We start from the raw sequence: 21,272 nt of genomic DNA, 5'->3' as shown, positions 1-21,272 counted from the left end.
TAAGCTCCACAATACATTGTTCATATATTTGCGTTAAATCGTCAGTGGTCTGTTAATACCTTCCTGACTGCTCTCTGCTCCTTCTAGCCTTTCTCTGCGTTGCAGCTGCAGAATAATCTATCGAATTTGCTTGTCTAATCTTATCACTTCTCATTTAAATTCCTTAAATATTTCTTTTATGACAAAACCCACACTTTTTAATATGTAATTTTAGAATAGGTGATGTGTTCATGTGATTTTAAAAATCTGTCCTGGTTCAGGACCCGTTTTCCCTCTATAACTTCTTTCAATTAGTTTCTTGTATGTTCTTCCAGAGGTGGGTTTTTTTCTGGGTGTGTTTGATTTTGATTTTCTTGGTGTGAGCTTAAAGTGATATATATTCTTAAAAAATACAAACTCTTCACCTTGGCAAATGCAGCTTATAATGCCCTTTTCTCCAGCCTTGTCTTTCCCCACTTTGTACACTACACTCTGACAATACCTGTCTCCTGCAGTTACTTAAACCTGCCCTGTATCCTTTTGCCTCAAGCCCTTTTCCCATGTAATTTACTCTACCTGGAACACTTTCCTTTATTTCTGTGTCAGGCTGCTTCTCCATGTTCACTTAATTTTCAGCTAACCCTTTGATCTATGCCCTCACGTCCTCCCTTCACTCCCCTGGGATATTCAAACCATGGCTTCTCAGATCTGCATGAACCTAGGCTAGGGATTGGCAAACTTCTTCTGCACAGGGCCAGGTAATAAATGGTTTATGGGCTAGACAGTCTTATGTCACAACTGCTCTGTTTTGCCGTACTAGTGTGAAAACAGCATACACAATATGTAAACAGTGAGTGTGGCTACATCCCAGTAAAACTTTATTTACAAAAACAGGCTAATTTGGCTCATGGGCTATAGTTTGCTGACCTTTGGTCTAGGCTGTGAGTCTTACATTTCTATAATCCTTGCAGCCAGTAGGAGGCTTAATCAGTATGTATGTTTATTTAATGGATAACAGTTGTTTAAAGCTTGTTCTGACTCTGAAGTTGGCTTTGCATTCTTGTAGGATCCTCTTATTTCTTCTTCATGTACAAGTATGAGTCTTTGGTTTGTTGACATAAATAATTTTACTGAGTAAGAAATATTTATTTTTCTTCAACAAACATGTGCTTAGTAGCCATACACAAATAAATTGGAAATGTGTCACAGTGGAAATAAGGATAAGATGCAGAAGTAGTATGGAAGAGGAAATAGTGCCATACTATGCTTGGCTGGGAGAGGGCTGCTGACAGGGTCACATTTTAGGACCAAAAGCATGGTTTTATCAGTTCATTCATTGATAATCACGATTTGGGATACTAATTCCAACTTAAATCACAAAATTGATTGGAAATCTGGAATGAAAGTTTCGTGACTGCATTTGAAATACTATAGATAAGCCGTGTGGACTGGTCAGTGTGTTTTTCTTTTATTGGAAAGTTTCCATAGGAAATCGTTTTATTTGATAGCTTTTTTCGGTAATTTTTTTGATAGCTTACTTGATGTGGAATTAGAGCAAAGACTATTATGTCTTTAATTCCATTTTCTGTCCTATTGTCTAGCTTCTGTGGACACCTTAGAATAATTCATTATAGTTCCTTACATAGTTTAGTCTCTCTTTGCTTGTCTATTGACTCATTAAAGACACTGTATCCATGTGTACTATAGATGCTGGCATAGTGTGTACACACAAGCCAGATGCCCTGTACACATAAATGTGTACTATATTGCCCAGAAATCATCAAACACTTCCATACTCTGCATATGCATAGTTTGCATTTTATTGTGTCTTAAATTTAAGGGCTTTTATGTTTTTTTATGATTTAGTTAATATTTTGTTTAGGAAGACAAATCTAAAATCTGGATATTCTATAAGAATATTGACTTACGGAGCCTAAGTCACATAGTCTAATTTATACTATTCACTCGACATTCAAAATGTTTACTGAATACCTACTGTATGTTATGCATTCTTGTAGGCACTGGGAGTGCTGCAGCCTATAGAATGAAGTCTCTTCCAGTTTATTTACAGTAAAATCTGGACTGCTTCCCTCCCTCTTTTCCCCAGGTTGAACTTGACATTGAAATAGCAGCCTTTTTTGTACATATTTGTACATATTCAAACCAATGTACATCTTTCTATATATATAGTGTACATTTAAATTTGTTTAGCTTCCTGGTAAAATTAGAATTTTTTCTCTTCATTGGAAAGCAATAAGGAAACAGCTATTTATTTATTTATTTATTTATTTATTTATTTAGCTAATAGACTTTACTTTTTTAGAGCAGCTTCCGGTTCACAGCAGAATTGAGCAGGAAATACAGAGTTCGCACATAGCCCTCCCCACCCACACGTATATAGTCCCCTACTCTCAACATCCCTCATCAGTGTGACATATGTGGTACCATCGATTGAACCGACATGGACACATTATTATCTACCAAAGTCCATAGTTTACATTAGGGTTCACTCTTGATGTTGTACATTCTGTGGGTTTTTACAAATGCTTAGTGACATGTAACCACCATTATAGTGTCATACAGAATAATTTCATTGCCCTAAAAATCCCTTGTGCTCCATCTGTTCATTCCTTGCCTCCCTCCCTCCCCTCAAACCCCTGGAAACCACGATCTTTTTATTGTTTCTGTAGCTGTGCCTTTTCCAGAATGTCATTTGGTTGGAATCGTGCAGTTTGTAGCCTTTTCAGACTGGCTTCTTTCATTTAGTAATATGTCTTTTAAGTTTCTTCCATGTCTTTCATGGCTTGATAGCTCTTTTTTTTTTTAACTGCACATATATTTTTTAATTTACATGTATGTACTGTTCATTGTTTCTCTAAGAATTTTTAGAGTTTTAGCTTTTTAAACTTACATGGTTATCAAAGGAATAAAGCCAACCACAAAATAAGAATTAATTAAAAAAGATACATATACCCTGCTATTAACAGCAACATTATTTATATTTTTATAAATAAATTATAAATATAATAAATATTATATTTATTATAATTGCCAAGATATGGAAGCATCCTAAGTACACATCAATAAAGAAGGATATTTTGCCATTTGCGGCCCTTCATTCACTTTTTTTTTTCTTTTCACTTCAAAAACCATAATTTTGTAACTGGCATAAACATTTCTATTACATCAAAAACAACAAAATACCCAGAAATAAACCTAACCAAGGAAGTAACCTATATTCTGAAAACTAAAATGACACAAAAAATGGAAAGATTTCTTGTGCTCTTGGATTGGAAGAATCAACAGTATCAAAATGGCCACACTATCCAAAGCAATCTCCAGATCCAATGCAACCCCCATCAGAATACCCACAACATTCCTCACAGCAGTAGAACAATACCAGAATTCACAAGGAACCATAAAAGACCCTGAACAGCCAAAGCAATCTTTTGTAGGTCTTTTTTTTTCTCCTTTTTGTTCTTTTCTTACGGTTTGATGACTCGAGGAGGTCCTTTAACATTTATTACAAAGCTGGTTTGGTAGTTCTGAAATCTTTCAGCTTTTATTTGTGAAGCTTTTGATTTTTTCCATCAAGTCTGAACAAGAGCCTTGCTGGATAGAGTATTCTTGGTTGTAAGATTTCCCCTTTCATCTCTTAAATATATCATGCCACTCCCTTCTGGCCTGTAGAGTTTCTGCTGAAAAATCAGCTGATAACCTTATGGGAGTTCCCTTGTATGTTATTTGTTGCTTTTCTCTTGCTAATTTTAATATTTTCTCCTTATCCTTAATTCTTGTCAATTTGATGACTATGTGCCTTAGTGTGTTTCTCTTTGGGTTGATTCTGTGTGGTAGTCTCTGTGCTTCCTGGAGCTGGGTGACTGTTAACTTTCCCAAATTGGGAAAGTTTTCAGTGATTATCTCTCCAAAAATTTTCTCAGGTCCTTTCTCTTTTCTTTCTGGGACCCTTATAATGTGACTATTAGTGTGTTTCATGTTGTCCCAGAGTTCTCTTAAACTAGCCTCATTTCTTTTCATTCTTTTTTCTTTTCTCTGTTCTGCAGTAGTGATTTCCACTAATCTGTCTTCTAGCTCACTGATCTGTTCTTCTGCCTAATTTAGTCTATTCTTTGTTCCTTATAGTGTGTTAATCATTTCAGTGATTTTATTCTTCAGCTCTGTTTTGGATATTCTTTATATTTTCCAGCTCCTTGCTAAAAACTTCACTCTGTGCATCTATACTCCTCTTGAGTTCTCTGAACATCTTGGCCATCATTACTTTGATCTCTTTCTCAAATAAATTACCTATCTCCTCATCACTTATTTCTTCTTCTGGGATTTTATCTTGTGCCTTGTCCTGGGAGATACTCCTTTGCTGCCTCATATCTATCTTTCTATGTGTTTGTGGATTCCTTCCACAGGCTTTGGGGTTATTGTCTTCTTATTTCTAGTATCTGCCCCTGGGGGATGAGGCTGGAGTAGAGGCTTATGCAGGTTTCCTGGCAGCAGGAGCCAGGTGCCTGCCCACTGCTGGGTGAAGCTTGATCCTGGACCTCTGGTGGGTAGGGCCATGTCATCTAGAGGCATTTGTGGCTCAGGAAGTCAGCTGATGGCGGTGGCTCTGTTTCCATTGTGTATGTTGTCTGGCCTGAGGCTTCCCTACTGGCTGTTGGGTGGGGCTAGGTCTTGGTGCTAATGATCCAGTCAAGATGCCAGCCTCCAGGAAAGCTCATGTAGATGAACACTCCTGGAATGTCCGCCACCAGCTTTTATGTCCCCTGGGTGAGCCACAGCCATCCCCCGTGTCCCCAGGACACCCTCCAAATCCAGCAGTCAGGCTTGGCCCAGGTTCCTATGAAATCACTGCTTCTGCCCTTGGACTTGGTGCACATGAGTTTCCCTATAAGCTTCCCAAGCAGTTGGAGTCTCTGTTTTCCCTAGTCCCGTGGGGCTCTTGGAGGGAGCTTGACGTGGGGCTTAGAGCTCTCACTCCTGTGGGAGGGCCTCTGCAACTTAACTATTCTTCGGCTTGTGGGTTGCCCACTGAGGGGCATAGGGCCCAATTATATCGTGAGCACGCCCCTTCTACCATCCTGGTGTGATTCTCTCTTTATGTTTCCAGTTGCAGAAGATCTCTTTTGCTAGGTTCCAGTCTTTTTTTTTTTTTTTTTTTTTTTTGATGGTTGTTTAGCATTCAGTTGTGGTTTCGTTGTAGTTGTGAGGAGAGGCAGTGCTCATCGTCCTACCACTCTGCCGTCTTGACTGGAAATCTTTAAGGAAACTAATTTAGAATGCATGACTTCTGGGAAAATTTCTACAAGTTGCATTCTTTCCTAGTTCTCAGTTATTCTCATCCCCGAATTCTTTTAGTACTTCATATATATTCCTATTTTAGCAATTTAATTACAAAGTCCTTGAATTATTTATTTGAAGAGGCATAATATACACTCTGAAAATAGTTTATTTGATCCTTTATTGAAAAGACCTACCATATACCTTTTTTTGTTTTTACCCCCAACTGGTAAGTGACTGCTGTAATGTTTAAGTGAGAAATCCCTGACCTGAATGTTAATTTTTGTAGGTCATATCTCCTGGGCAGGCAGGTGGCCCCAGAGACGAGTTCTCTGGTTTCTTGTCTGAGAGGTGTAAGGCCTCACCCTGGCTTTCTGGAATCCAAAGGAAGGAAAAGCGTTTGTAGTCTCATCTTTTAATACATGGCCGTTCTCTGCCTCCCTGATTTTCTTTCCGTGGTGTCCTTTACCCCTAGACTTGGCTGGGCCTGATGGCCAGGTCAGTCTAGTTAAAACTTGTAATAGAGAAATCTCCAGGTTTTTGCCAGGCTAGGTAATTTATATTGATTTGGGGAGTTTTTTTGTGTTTTTTTTTTTTTTTTTCTTAAATCCCAAAATAATGGTATGTCCTTTCATTTATTTAGATCTTTTTTTACATCCTTAAGTAAGATTTTTATAGTTTTCCCTTGATCTTATGCTCATTAAGTTTATTCTCAAAAATTTTATGGTTTCTGCCTCTTTTGTTAATAGAATATAGTTTTTTCTATTTTCTTTTCTAGGTGCTTATTGATAAAGACTTTTTGTTGTGTAAATGGCCACTTTATTTGATAATTCAGTAATTTTTACTTACTCCCATTTAGTTTTTCAGAGTAAACAATTCCATCATTAGCAAAAGGAAGTAGTTTTATCTCTTTTTTCCAGTGTTTTTGAAAGTGGGATATAACATTCCTGTGTCATTTCATTTTTGTGTTATTACTGTTACTAAATAGAACTTCTAAAACAATTGAATGATAATGGGGATTGCAAGTATCCCTGTTTAGCTTTTGATTTTTTTTTTCATTTTTTTTAATCAAATCTTTTTTTTTTAATTGAAGTGTAGTTAGATACAATGTGTTGATTTCTGGTGTACAGCACAATGTCCCTGTCATGTATATATACATATATTCATTTTCATATTCTTTTTCATTAAAGGTTATTACAAGATATTGAATACAGTTCCTTGTGCTACATAGAAGAAATTTGAGGGTTTTTAACCTATTTTTATATATAGTGGCTAACATTTGCAAATCTCAAATTCCCAAATTTATCCTTTCCCACCCCTCGCTTTTGTTTTTAATTGTAATGGCTTTTAAATTTACTTAGGAGAATACTTAACTGTTGGTTTTAGATAAATAGCTTTTATTGTTTTAAAGTTGTTTCTTTCAATGTCTGTTTCTATTTAATGTTTCTATTTTACCTGCTGAATTTTATTTCATACCTGTTCAGCACCCACCAGTTGTTAATGATTGTGTACTTTTTATTAATTTATCCATGTAGTGAATTAAATTGATAGTTATTCCTTAATTTCCTAATTCCTTAAGTTCCTAGAATAATTCTTTTTGGTAAGAGTGTGTTATTATTTTGATACATTTCTGAATTCTATTTGCTGACATTTTATTTAGAATATTTGTGTTTGTTTTCACCACTTATATTGGTTTTTTATTTTGATTTTTGTTGATATTGTTACGGAAATGACAGGCCAGCCAAGAAACAAGCACCACTCAGAGGGTTGGAGTACTCAGATTTACTACGCCGGCGGGCTCAGAGGGGCTTCTGCTCCGAAGCTCTGAGCACCTCCAAGACGTGCACATGAGGTTTTATAGGATTAATTACAAGTATGGGCTATTAGCCAATAAGGTTCAAACAACAAAAAGCAAGGAATCAGTACACTGGAGCTTATCAATTCGGAACAGATCACGTTACTGACACTTGTTGAGCTTGGATTTACGAGTTAGCTTGTTAGCCCAGTAAACTGACACTAAACTTCAGATTTACGAGTTAGCCCGGCAGAACTTATATCAGTAAACCGACACTTACCACACTTAGATTTGTGACTTAGCTCGTTAGCCCATCTGGGCTTTTCCTTCACAATATCTGTCAGATTTTGATTAGTTTTGGTGGCTTCCTTGAATTGGAGGGCTTTCTGGAACTGGAATAGTTCAGGATTGGAATGATCTGTTTCTTATGTTAAATATTCTTCTTGGACCTACTATGTATCCTGTTGTTCTTTTCAATAGTAGTTCTCTAAACACCCATCCAATTTATTCTGCGATAATTGGTTTGTTCCAACTCTGTTTCTAGGGTAATATTGTATTTTTTTTCTAGGGAAAATATTGCCATCTTTTCTCACTTTTTCCTTTTTCTGTCTTTCCTTAATCAAACTTTAGAAGAAGCATGTTTGGCGTTGTTTTAGTTTATTTTCTGCTTAATTAATTCAGCTTTTTGTCTTTGGTTTTCAAACTGTATTCCACATCAGAATCACTTGGAGTAATTGGTCAAAACAAAAAGCTAATTTCAGGTTATGGTTCCCAAAGATTCTGATTCAGTTTGACAGGGTTGGTTGTGGTCTGGTGACCCAGTTTTGAGAAACTCTGCACCTGTGGTACAGAAAAATACCGCACTTATTTCTTATTATTTTTCTGATTAGCAGCAAAGGGAATTGACTTGCTTTTTGAACTGTGTTGGGGCAGGTGAAGAGTATTGGCTGCTGGCTACGCATTGGCTTTTTTTTCTTAACAGAAAACAAGTTGTTACAATATCCATTTTATTGACTGATTTCTTTTCCTTTTCCTTTTTCTTTTTTTTTTAAATCAGAGGTACACATGCACAGAGCCCAGAGAAGTTCTTTTCTTGTGGCTGATGTACAAAAATGACCATCCTTGTTAATCTGGGCAAAAGACTATTGTGATCAAAGTGAAGGCTACAGGGCCCAAGGAAGGAAATCCACAAGTTGCCTGACCTTTAGATTTTGTTAGGAGCCGGCAGGTGGCAGCAGTTCAACACACAGGTTTCTAGATGCATTGTAATTCCAAGTCAGTTTAGCTTGTGGTTTACAATCCTTAATTTTAGAGAAATATCACTTGGGAGAGAGTACATGTAGGAAGTAGAAAATTCCTTAGGAAAGCGAAAAACAAAATTATGTTTAAAATTTTGTTCTTTATCATATCGTCATTTTATTGTGGTATTAGTGCTTAATTTAAAGTAATATGTTCTGTTTCTTAATATTTAGGGAATTCATTCTGTCCTAATTTATTTTTCCATTTATCTGAAAAACTCTCTTGTTTCTGCTACTAAAAAAGAGCGTCAACTTGTGATACATCTTTAAACTGCATGTAAAGATCTAGAAGAGAGTTACTGGATTTCCTTTATGAGGCTGTGTCTTAGAGTGACAGGTGACTTGTTGGTCCCGCTCAGTTATATGTCAGGATGTTCTTCTCTAAACCTGAATCTCAGCTTATTTTCTACAGTTGAGTTTATTAATAGGGAGCCAGTGGTTTGCCTAGTTGAAGAAATACAAGAGGAGTTAAGTTCTTGGAACTGTGTGTGCTTAATACATATTGAAAGCGTTATGGTGCATAGAGACATTACTCAATCAAATTGCAATTAATTTAAAACATCTTTCTTTAAAGATTTAGCAAAAAAAAAAAAAAAGGAAAGAGGAAATTTTTTTCTTCCAAATAAAGTTAACAGTTATTAGTGATGAAAGCCTTTCTCCAGAAAAAGATCACTCCCTTTTAAAAGGGCAAATTTTTAAATGTCAATGTCTAATAATACTAGTAAGTGGCATCCTTATTTAATTTAGCTTGACCACTCTTTTAAAACTTGAGTAGCATTTTCTATAAGTGTACATGTATTTTAGAAAAATGCTTTGTTCAAAGCTTGTCTCCTTATAGCTGTAACTAAGAGGTCCCCAAACTGTTTTGAGATGTTTTTCATAAACATGTACAGTTTATGTATTACTTATTTGCCATTTATAGTGTCATTTATGTACAATTTGTGGACATTGAAGTTGTTGTAGTATGTTTTGTTAACTCAGTTATCTAATTTAAGATATTGTATATTACATTGGCCTGAAAGAAAAACTGAATGTAGTAGTTTTGTTCATAGTGGACTTTTTTTGGGGGGGGGGGCAGTAGTTATTCTATAAGTTGCTCTGAGTTCTGAAATATAATTTGTTTAGAAACATGAGAAGTGGCTTCTTTTCATGAAAGTGTGGAATACAGGAAAGACAAACTTTTGAAATGTGTTTGACCAGGATCTGAAATTTGGTCCTGCCATTTCTAGCAGTGGAGTTCCAGGCAAATTATTAAATCTTTTTGAACAGAGCTCTTTATCTTCTTAGGGAAGGATAGTAATTTCAGCTTCATAGAGTTTGGAATAATTCAATGAGATGGCAAAAAGTCAGAGCACCTATTTAATATAGTACTTGTACCTTGTAGTCATTCAGTAAGTGCTCCATTTATCAATGAAATTTTAATTCTTTTGCAATTCAGCTGTGAAATGTTATTTCAGAATGATTTTCAATAGAATGGAAAATAGATTAACTTTTTTGACTGGAAGAAGAAAGTGATTGGGTGAAACCAGGACATTATAGATACTAGTTACGTAAAGCTTTATTATTAGGACACTGTAAAACTGTCAGTGAAGGTTATTCAGACACAATTTAGTACTCTAATTTGATTTACAAAAGAAAATGTTTTATTGTGTACAGTCCATTTAAAATTAAAAGATATTCTTTGAGAATGAGTTTTCAAAAATTGGAAACATTTAGGTTGCTTTCACAAACTATCATTTAACTTTACTGAGATACTTTATGTTTTCTTTTGTATTTTAATTTAATTTTGGCTTCAAATTCATATATGTGAATATCTTAATCATTCTATTGGATATTGTACTCATTTATCTGATAATTAGATGTCTGGCAGTCTCGGTCATGGGGAACCTTGTATTTAAAAGAAAATGGCTTAAAAACCATCTTTATAATTGAGTATGAAATAAGAATAGTGGCTTCCTAATAATGGTTCCCTAGGTTAGACATAGTCAAGGGCATGAAGCAGAGGAGACCACTAGAAACTTTTACTTTGAAACAACTGTTCTGAGCAAGAAGTTCCATTTTATTTTACTTTATTCATATCCTTTAATTATGTATATTATGTGTAAATTACTCAATGTGTTAAGAAGAAAAGTGTATTTTTTTAGTAGGCCTTTTTTTGTTTGTTTTGGGAGGGGTAATTAGTTTATTTATTCATATTTTTTTTAATGGAGGTACTGGGGTTTGAACCTAGGACCTCATGCATGCTAAGCACGCACTCTACCACTGAGCTATTCCCTGCCCACCAAGCAATATGTTTGAAGCAATAATGGAAAGTTCCCAGTCTCGTCTACTCCTCTAAAGTTCCCAGTCACACTTTGATCTTACTTTCTAATGGTCAGTGCTATTAACAGAATAGCACATATCTGTCTACACTTTGCTCTGTGCTGTCATATCACAATGTTTGTTTCAGCACTTATGGATTCATACATATTCTGCATCTTTTTTTTCCAGTTAATATCTTGGAGATCTTTTTATGTCAGTATTATAAATCCACTTCAGTTTATTTAACAGTTATTTGGTATTCCAAAGGATGGATATTCCACAGTTAACCATTCCTCTGCCCGTGCTCTCAAGACAAAGATGCCAGGTACACATCTATAGTTGAACACGTTGAGTTTATTACTTTTTGCAGCAGAGGAGAATGCATACCATGGGGAACTATAGGGTATCTCAGTAAGATGTTAGAAAGGACTTACTGTAGAATGGGCACACATTAGATAATTCGGGGGGAGGATTTAAGAAACTGGGGCTTTACTCTGGATTGGATACTGTCAGGAAACTGGACAATTCCATGATGGGTATCTTAGTAAGTCTTTATCTAGAAGGAGGGAAGAAGACTGGACCAAGGCTCAAGCTGTGATTGGTAATATTGGCCTGGACCGGGGTATTTTTTATGGCTTTGACCATGTTCGTTCTATCTGTGTTTGGATATCATTACAGAGTTATGACACTTGGTGTCACAAGTCACATCATGGTGACACAAGTCACACAGTGGCCTTGTCTGATGTTTACATTCTGTGAAATTGTTTATGTTCATCAGGGGAACATCCCTGTTAGGGTCACCAGCTCAGAGCAAAACCAAGGTCTGGCTGATACTACCAGGTTAGCTCTGAGATGTCAGGGGCTGCTTTTTTCTTATGCTAAAACAACTAGGTTGTAGCCTAGTTTTTTTGTGGGTTTTTTTTTGTGGGGGCGGGGCACAATTTTTCATTTTCGTCATGGTTAAAATAGACTTTTATTATATGGGTTTTTGTGTATATGTGCAAGTATTCTTATGATATAAATTCCTAGAAGTAGAATTGTATTAAAGGATATAGAAAGCATTGTACAATTTGATTTATAGTAACTGCTGAGAAGCCTAAACTTATTTCTGTTCCCACCAACAGGGCACCTTAGCCAAAAACAGGCATTAATGCTCTAAATTTTTTTTTCCTGGCTAATGGAGATCTTATTTTATTAATTTTATTTATTTATTTATCTGTTTGTTTATTTTACTGGTGAGTTTGAACATTTTGGCCTTTTTTTTAACCATAGTTTTCCTGCTCATACTCTTTTCCCATTTAAAAATTTTGATAATTAATATCTTTCTTGTTGAGTTTTAAGGGTATTTTATATGTTATGGATATTAGTCCCGTGTTATATTTGTGGCAAGTATTTTTACTTACCCATAGGAAAGCTTTCTCCACCCTGGGATGATTAAAACATTATTAATCTAACAAAGTTATTTTACTTTACCCTTTAAAACATTTAGGTTATTAATCTATCAACAATATGGAATATTTTCATGTAATTTTTTTTCCCAAAAGATCTCTAGTGTCCCACGACCATTTGTTGACTAGTCTGTTTGACAGTAACTGGAAATACCACATCGTGTTCTAAATGCCTGTGTAGACATTAGCCTGCAGTAGAATTTCTCTTTCTTGCCCTCCAGTTAACTGACTAGATTAACTGATACTTAATTCTCTCTGAATAACATACTGACTGAAGACCTCTGTAAGCTTAATGTCTGTTGCTGGTAGGCTACTGAGTACTGTGCTGTTACAGTTCTGTTTCTGCTAGTTGTATTTTACTTCACTAATACTCAGGTTTAGTCATTCTAAAAACTTTATGCCAGCTGTGTTGTTGCATTTTCATTATTTAATTCATTATTATATAAATCAGTAAAATATGAGTACAAACAGAAGGAAAGGTGCCATTTCAAAGAAAGCAAAATTGTATGCTTTAGAAAGAAACAGTGGGTCACTTAAAAACTTGAGGCTAGAAAGGACATAGTTTACTTAAATTTGATTAATATATGCATATATTGATATAAACAGATGTAGGAGCAGGGAATGAAATACATGAATCAGGGATTATTTTTGTCCTGCAGGAAAACCTGTTAACTGAAAACCAAAACAACAATAAAAAATTGAATTGAATACAGTTTGGTGTATAAGAGGGAGTTTATTTTCTAAATTGTAGGCCTTTATATGGTTTCTTGTAAAACATTTTAATGATGCAGTCCATCTTATAGCTTTGTATTGTAAGGACATATACACAATAAAAATGTGTTAAAAACTCAAGTTGTTAATTGCCTAGTGTAGCATTTCCATACCACAGGAATGTCTGTGTAGGCATTTAGAACATGATACGGTATTTCCAATTAGTTTAAAAAATACTGATCATTCACTTTAAAGTTGAAAAGAATGAATGCTGGATTACTGCATTGTATTAGTTATCTATTCCTGTACAACTTACTTCAAAACTTAGTGACTTGAAACAATAAACATTTGGCATCTCACACAGTTTCAGTGAGAAGCCAGAGAGTGGCTTAGCTGGGTGGTTCTGTCTTAGAGTTTCTCAAGAGATAGTAGCCAAGATGACAGCCATGACTGCAGTGATCTGAAGGCTTGATGAGGGCAGAAGGGTACACTCCCAAAATGATTTACTCACAGGGTGCTGGATATTGTCAGGAGCCCTCAGTTCCTCCTCATGTGGGTCTATCGTGTGTAGTCTATCAGAAAGAGCAAGATAGAAGATGTAGTCTTTTAAGACCAAGTCTGAGAGGTCACAGACCATCACTTCTGCCGTATTTTATTTCTTAGAAGTGTGTCAGTAGGATAGCTCATACTCAAAGGCAGGGGAATTAGGCACCTACTCTTGAAGAGGAGAGTAACCACTATACTGCAGATATTTATTCTGTGTGTGTATGGGTCAAGGAGAGGGAGGGACTCATTTATGTTCATCTTTTTAGGACACTGCCTTAGGAAAACCACGAGAGGTGTTTCGACTTCCTACAGGTTTGACAACATATGACAATCGCCTTTGTGCATCCATCCATTTCACATCTCATACCTGGGTTACCTTGTCAGATGGAACTGGAAGATTATATCTTATTGGAACAGGTGAACGTGGAAACAGTGCTTCTGAAAAATGGGAGGTGAGTTTTTTTTTTTTTTTGACTTATGCAAAATCTGGAAAGTATACAAATTAGATCTTAATGATTTTGAAATAACACTTTTTTCAGGGATTGTTTTTTTTTTTAATAATACATAATGTTTTAGGTATCTTTAAAATTAAATGATAGAAAGTATACCTTTTACAAAACCGATATTTTAGTCATTCCTGTTTTGAGCTGGAGTCAGTGTGGTTGTCAAGAATTGCATTCGTTTTTCAGTGAATTCACCCAGATTCCTGTTGAGTGCTTATAAAACAGTACACTAAGCATTGACATTCCCGCCGCTGCCTTCTTGAAGATGTGGCCACAAAATTACCTTGGCCTCTTTTCTCCTCTCTTCTTGGTATATTTTCTTGTATGTTTATGCACCCAGTATACTTCCACTGTGCCACTCTGGTTAAACTGGTCAAGTAGAAAGTGTACCATGGTATTCCCTACTCAGAAAAATATACTGAAACATAAATAACTATAGTTATGTACCAATCTCTAAGATGCCATTTTTACTTCAGTTTTTTAGAAACAACGTAGCAAACTTAAGTCTGAGGGGCAGTTAGGATTTTAATAGTGATAAATATGGAATTAATTTCACTAGAGCCATAGTTTTTGGAAGTAGACAAGAATGACAGTGAGTTGTGCTTAGTAAGTACAATGTGATATTGCTCCTAGCTAAATCTCAGCAGGGGGCCCTTAGTTCTGGGTAGCTAAAGAGATATGAATTTAATATTTTACATCTGATAAAATGTTTTTATCAGACCAACAGATGCCTACAAAGACCAGACTTTAGTTATTTGAGAAAAACCAAAAAAGGCCTTAGGGATTTCCCGTTCTTATTAAGTTACACTAAACGCTATACTATCAAATCGTAGTATGTTCAAAAAACTGAACAAAAAATTACCACAATAGCCTGTGTACAGGGGGCCTTTGCAGTCACTGTTTGAAATATTCATTGAGTATTGTGACATTTTCAGCTCTGGCCTCCAGTAATAACTTTTTTTTCTTTGTTTACTGAGGCAACATGGTATATAGTGCAGCTACCGTACATAGTTGAAAGGAATTTTAGAGAATGATGGGCAGGAGAGATATGAATGAGAATTTATCTCTTATCAAGCTGTGTGGCTTCTGTTGGCTTTCAGCAGGAAGAAGCACCCTGACCCTGTTCACCTTCAGCTTAAAAATAATACCACATATTCTGCCAGAAGGATGTGGACGTTTATATGGGTTTATAATTCATTTGGTTTCTGCTATGCGTATCCCCTTGGCACATACTGGGCCTTCAATAATATTTTTAAAATCAATTAAAAATGTAAATCTGTTCCATGTCCTCTTCAGTATATATATATATATATACTGCCGTAATGAAATCAGCCCTCCCTGGAGGGGTGAGGGAAGTGGGGAAGGGGTGGGACTTGGGCATTAACTGAGATGGAAGGGGTACTGTGGAATACTGGTCACTTTGAGAGAAATAACTCAGCAGAGTTTTGGGACTTAGGGGGAATTGGTGTAAGAGAGGAAGCTAAAGGTGGGAGTGATTGACAGCATGGTAGGGCATGAGGGGTCCCAGCTAGTGTAGTGGTGGCGCCTGAAATATAGAAAGAGAAATAAGACGAGGACTGCCTGTTTCCAGATGTGTGGTCTCTAATAAGATGGGGGTGCTGTGTATCAACAACTCACAGTCGATTTGCTAGGCTTGTTCAGAAGCCTGGAAACTTCAGCCTAACAATTTTTAGAAGTCCAGATGCCTACGCTTCTGGTCTCGTTCCAGTCTGTTCCACTCATGGGAGAGAAAGAAGAGGAGGAAACAGTAAACTGGCTGTTTGTACTTGACAAAACTTACCATTTTTACTTCCTCCCTTTTTATTTCTCCTTGACCCCCGAACAAAAAGCAAAACCCAGTCAACCAACTAAAAACCTATTTATCATCTGTTTTGAGTATTTGAGGGTTTTTTCTGCCCCTGCTTATGGAAGACTTTAGAATGGATTCCAAAGGTCTTCTGTTTGAATAATTTTGGCAGAGTTGCTCAAACACAAAGGGAAATTGATGGCATTAAAGCACACTTTTCTTTATAAGGCTTTCAGGTAAGACCCAATATTGAAGGAATTCCAGATACATGTTTAGAAAGAAAGAGTGAAGTTTTGTTTTTCAATTAGATTTTTTGCAACTATTTTTTTTTTGATTTGAAAAGCCTGTTTAGAAATCAGTCTTAAAACCTCTCCCATTTAATATTTACTCTAATAAAAATATAGTAGTCTTTTAGATTATAAGATTTTGTGTCTCTGCATGATGCTTTGATATGCTTTTTTTAAAAGCAACTTCAGTATTTAGAGTTGGTGGAGTTATACCTTTTAATTGTAAATGGGCTCTTTTGTTTTTGAAAATTAAGAAAGTCTTTGTGATTTGTTCTCCAATTCCTTTGACTCTTACCTTTGTAAATTTCTGGAAAACAAATAACTAAATAGGAATAAAGCATACACACATACATACGTGCATGCACACACACACACACGTACAGTATTACACTATACAGAAACTAAGAGGAAGAAAGCAAAAATAAATCAGATATGAGAATGTCCTCTGTTGGAGCACTCTTCACTTGACAGTTCTTTTCTAGAAGATTGCTTTTAGTTCCCTTTCTCCTTTAGCTGCTGTTTGGATGCCTTGTTCTCTGTTTTTAAGCTAAGAGTACTGAACAGTTTTCTCTGTTAAACAGGTATTTTCTAAAAGTTCTTTCTTCAAGGAATATGATTGAAATTTGTAAGCTTTATTTAAGGGTTTTTTTTTTCATTTTTGTACCCTTGTAGTAAGTAATATCCAGATTATTTGTTAGATTGACAGAATTCTGTGTATGCCGTCTGTGCTGTATGCATTCATGTAGTACATTTTTGTGAGTGTCATCTTTTTTCTTTTTTGTAGATAATGTTTAATGAAGAGCTTGGGAATCCTTTTATCATAATTCACAGTATCTCATTGCTGAAAGCCGAGGAACATTCAGTAGCTACCCTACTTCTTCGAATAGAGAGAGAGGAATTGGATATGAAAGGAAGTGGTTTCTGTGTTTCCTTGGAGTGGGTCACTATCAGTAAGAAAAATGAAGGTAAAACATAACAAAATTCTGATCTCTCTGTAGTGGTTGCTGTAATTTAGTAGGTTTTGAAATGCAGAACTATTCCTGTAAGTGCTGTTTGCTTTTTCTTAGGCATTGTGTTATGATTCTAGTACCTGCCACCCAGTGGAATGAATAAAGATAGTTTCTTCTTAGGTATGGATTATAAAAATGAAATAAAATAATGTGCTTCCACAGTCAGATATGCCTTTTTGTGTAAAAGGATACACTATTATATAATTCTGGAAGAATTTAAAGTGTGTATTTTTAATATACAAAAATATCTTTGTGTGTGTGTGTATACATATATATATACACACACACACACACATACATACATGTGCACAAGATTTGTTCTTTGAAATTTTTCATGTAATTTGTTTGCCTTTCTTCCCAGTGTTGTAGTTTTATCTCTAGAGGAACACAGTAACTTAAAACTTTGGATTAGGTGTTGGAAACTCTGTAAAGGGCTAGACTGTAACCAACCATATGACTAATATCACAGCTACTCAAGTGTGATGTTCTGGTGCAAAAGCAGTCATAGACAATACATAAGTGCATGAGTATAGCTGTGTTCCGGTAATTATTAATGAACACTGATGTGAAATTTTTAGAATTTTTACATGCAATTAAATTTTTTATTTTATTTTTTTGAACCATTTAAAAATACAAAATTCATTCTTAGGCTCATAGGTCATAGTTTGCAAATCCCTGCTTTAGATAAATAAAAGCTTTGATTCTTTAATTAAGGTAAATAACTCAGCATCTCACAGGAGAAACTGTCATGCCTGTTCCTCCTCTTCGCTGTGACAGCTTTAGCTTGGTCCACAGTGCACAGTGCCACTCTGCTCTAGTCCCTCACTTCCCTTCCCTTCATCTTCCTTTGTTTAACTCAACTGGACAGATATGTTTGGACTCACCTTTTTTTCTCCCCCCATAATTTTAATTATTGTAATTGTAGAAACATTCTTTTTGTGGTTCACTTTAACTTTCTTTTCTTAATATCGCAGTTCCTTTTTCCTCCAAATTACTAATTAATTATTTTACTTTCTATTTTCTAAGGAGCATAACAGAGCAGTGTTTTATTTCTAAACTCTGTTGAGTGGAACATCTGATAAATTATAGATTGTGGGCAAGCAAGTTTGAAAATGTGGGCACACAATATCCCCACTGAACATTAAGCATATTAAAGTTTCTTAAAATTTTGAGTAAAAAGGAAAATTTAATTTTGACCCAGCATTTCCCAACTCATTTAGCCATGGAATTCACTTCAGACCTACTATTTTCTGTCCCACACACACTGGGAAAAACCACCCAATAAAATATTCAGTGTTTAAGTTTGGGTCTTTAGAGGCTGGTAGGGCTCTGCCTTGCATGTACCTGTGGAGGAAAATTAAGAGTTTTTAGTTAATTCATGAAATGAAAAGTCTATTCTTAAATATATATGAAATGAATGTGTGAATATAGGTGAAGATTTAGAGAAAAAACAGTGACAGACGTTTTAGAACAGATTGTATTATTATGTATAATATGACATTGAGTTATGATTTTGACTACTTAGTGTGAAGCTTTCAGGTACCACCACTGTAACAGAGTAACAATATAAGTAAAGGTATGGACTCAACTAAAATGTTTGGGTACTTTTTAAAGCCAAAAATAACTTCTTTTTATAGAATAAATTCAGTTAATTTATCAGAAACTTTTAGGACACAGTTAATTGTTCCTATCTTTAAAATTCTTAGTACCTTTATTTATGTTTGATTATACTAGGTAGATCTACATCTGAATGTGTATAAAAATAATTTCTATCATATACATATTTCATTTTAAGAAAACCCCTTATCAGTAGATAGAACAGGCAGAAATTAGTCCACACCACACTTTTTCCATTATCATCAATTCTTGGCTCTTTTCAGAAGATACCTAATCATACTGGTTGAGAAAGTAGACAGGCTGTGTGGTCAAGGGACAGGTAGGCTTTTTTCAGAAGTTAGTATTTCAGGTGAGTAGGTCACTTTTGTGATTTAGAGCTCTGCTATCCAGTATAAATTTTTCCAAAATGGACAGGTTTATATTGTGGCCACTCAGTTTGATAGCAGTATGTGTGACTTTTGAGCACTTGGAGGGTGGCTAGTGTGACTGAGGAATTCAATTTCAAATTTTACTTAATTTTAATTAAATAGCTATTTGTGGCCAGTGGCTACCACATTGAACACCACAATCTACAGCAAATTTCATCAGACTTAGTATCTTAAAATAGGGATTTATTTATAGAAAATTAGATGAAAATTTTTTATCCATATTAAAAAAGGTATTTAACAGTGTGCTCTTTAATAGTACATTTAAAATATTTAATTTAAATTAGAATTAATATACAAATATTTTTATAATACAGTTTTATTTGTAATTTTTCATCCTAAAATGCTTTATTTTCTTACAGGTGAAAAATATGAAATTACTAAGCGTGATGTTCTCCGTGGAAAGTCAGTGCCACATTATGCTGCTATTGAGTCTGACGGCAATGGTCTAATGATTGTCTCCTACAAGTCCTTCACATTTGTTCAGGTTGGTCAGGATCTTGAAGAAAGTGGGGATGAAAACATGTCAGAGAAAATCAGAGGTAATTTTACTTTGAATCTCCTCAGAGAGCTCCTGTGTATTTATATTCACATGTATATGTATATCTGGTTTGTCCTCCCAGATGGGTTATGAGTTTTACCAGGTCAAGACATGTGCTTAATTTTTCTTTATTTTTCCTTTATTTTTCCCTGGATAGTTGTTTATAAATACTTCTGTAATTAGCAAAAATATTTTTTAAAAATCTATGTATCAGCTTACCTGATTAGATATTTAATAAATACTTATTGAATGAATAAACAAATACTAATGTCTGTTGTTGGTGTCTGGAAAGCCAGCATATTAGTGTTGTAGGTAATAATGAAAAAAAAATAAGCTAACCTCTGTTCACTCTAGGTATACTAATTATATATTCTTACCTTTAATGTAAACTGAAAGGAAGAGAGGAAGGGACAAAGGAACTTTTTTAGAATGAATAGAGTAAAAAAGTCTTTCAGAAGAAATTATATTTGCATACAAAGAATAAATTAAAAAAAAATTCAAGGACATTTCTCTATAATCATTACTGTTCCTATTTCTGATGTTTATAGCCAGAGAACAGTATATTTTACTTAACAGAGGTTTTCACAGTATTGAACAATTATACATACTACTCTTTGCATCAACCTTTTTTATTACTTTAATTATTTAAAATAAAAATTAATTTCACTATTTTATATACTTATTGCTTTTAAAAAATGAATCCTTTGAAAAGTATTTTAAAATACTAATGTAATAAATATTTAAAAAATATTTTCTCCAGGTTTATAAATACTATAACTCTAAATAATAGAGTTGTGCTTGGTGGCCTTTTATTTAGCCTCTTAACAGCTTGGTTTCCTCACATGTGATGCTTTTTATGAGATCTTTTTCTTGAATAAGTTGTACTATTCTGTCTATTGTTAACTCTCCTAGAGCTTAGCCAGAGCAGCTATTCATATCTCTAGACCACATGCCCTTTGAACTCCTTTGGTGAGCAGTTGTGGAGGATGAAAGAATGCCTTAATCCTTGGAACTTAGTCTGCCTAGTAGCGAGGGCCATGTGGTTCTAAGACAGATGTGCAGCCTAGTTGGGACACATTATGTGGTTACTAACCACTGGTCCATTGTTCCTCGTGCTGACATCTCACATCATGTTTTGAATTCCTCCTGAATTCATTCTTCCCTTTTAATGTAAACTCCAAGGCCCTTCCATTTTTTGTTTTCCTTCTAATAAACAGCCCTTAATTTCTTGTGCCCACTTTCTCTTATTTCAGAAATTTACATAAATTATTATGTAATAATTTACCTTATTATAGAAATTTCTTCTGTATTTGTTTTATCACAGGACTTTCACAATAAGAAAAGAGAAGTGTAATTTTTTTAAAAATTATGGATAGTTTGTTAATTAGTGTTCTTTTAAACACTTCTGAATATATATATTGGTTTAATTTTCTGTAAGCTTCAAGAAGACTGATATTATCTAGTGCCTATTTGATATTGTCATGACATTATAAATAATGACATTGTCTTTTAAAGACCTAACACACTCTTTAGAGATATAGAAAGGTACTCAAAGCTGCCAACAATGGGAAGATTTAGGTGATTGTGTAATTTTGATGGAAAGAGGATTAAAAAAATTCTGACTTTCCCTTTAGTTTACTTCCGTAGACTTAATTTATACTAAAAGTTCATGTGACTTTACAGACTCCTCCCACCCCCATATTTGGCAGAAA

General features: G+C 34.9%; 1 protein-coding gene across 1 annotated transcript in view; it reads left to right on the top strand.

Moving 5' to 3' along the window:
• Nucleotides 1-21,272, top strand: part of NUDCD1 (NudC domain containing 1) — a 62,428-nt gene that overhangs the window by 11,467 nt on the left and 29,689 nt on the right. The window contains exons 3-5 of the mRNA XM_010955835.3: nt 13,637-13,822; nt 16,752-16,932; nt 19,382-19,561. Coding sequence (XP_010954137.1) covers nt 13,637-13,822; nt 16,752-16,932; nt 19,382-19,561 — 547 coding nt within the window. The remainder of the gene's footprint in view (nt 1-13,636; nt 13,823-16,751; nt 16,933-19,381; nt 19,562-21,272) is intronic.

The sequence above is a fragment of the Camelus bactrianus genome, chromosome 25 (assembly GCF_048773025.1).
Source record: "Camelus bactrianus isolate YW-2024 breed Bactrian camel chromosome 25, ASM4877302v1, whole genome shotgun sequence".
Taxonomy (NCBI): Eukaryota; Metazoa; Chordata; class Mammalia; order Artiodactyla; family Camelidae; genus Camelus; species Camelus bactrianus.
The sequence above is the reverse complement of the archived record's forward strand: the minus strand, read 5'-3'. Positions and strand labels throughout refer to the sequence as shown.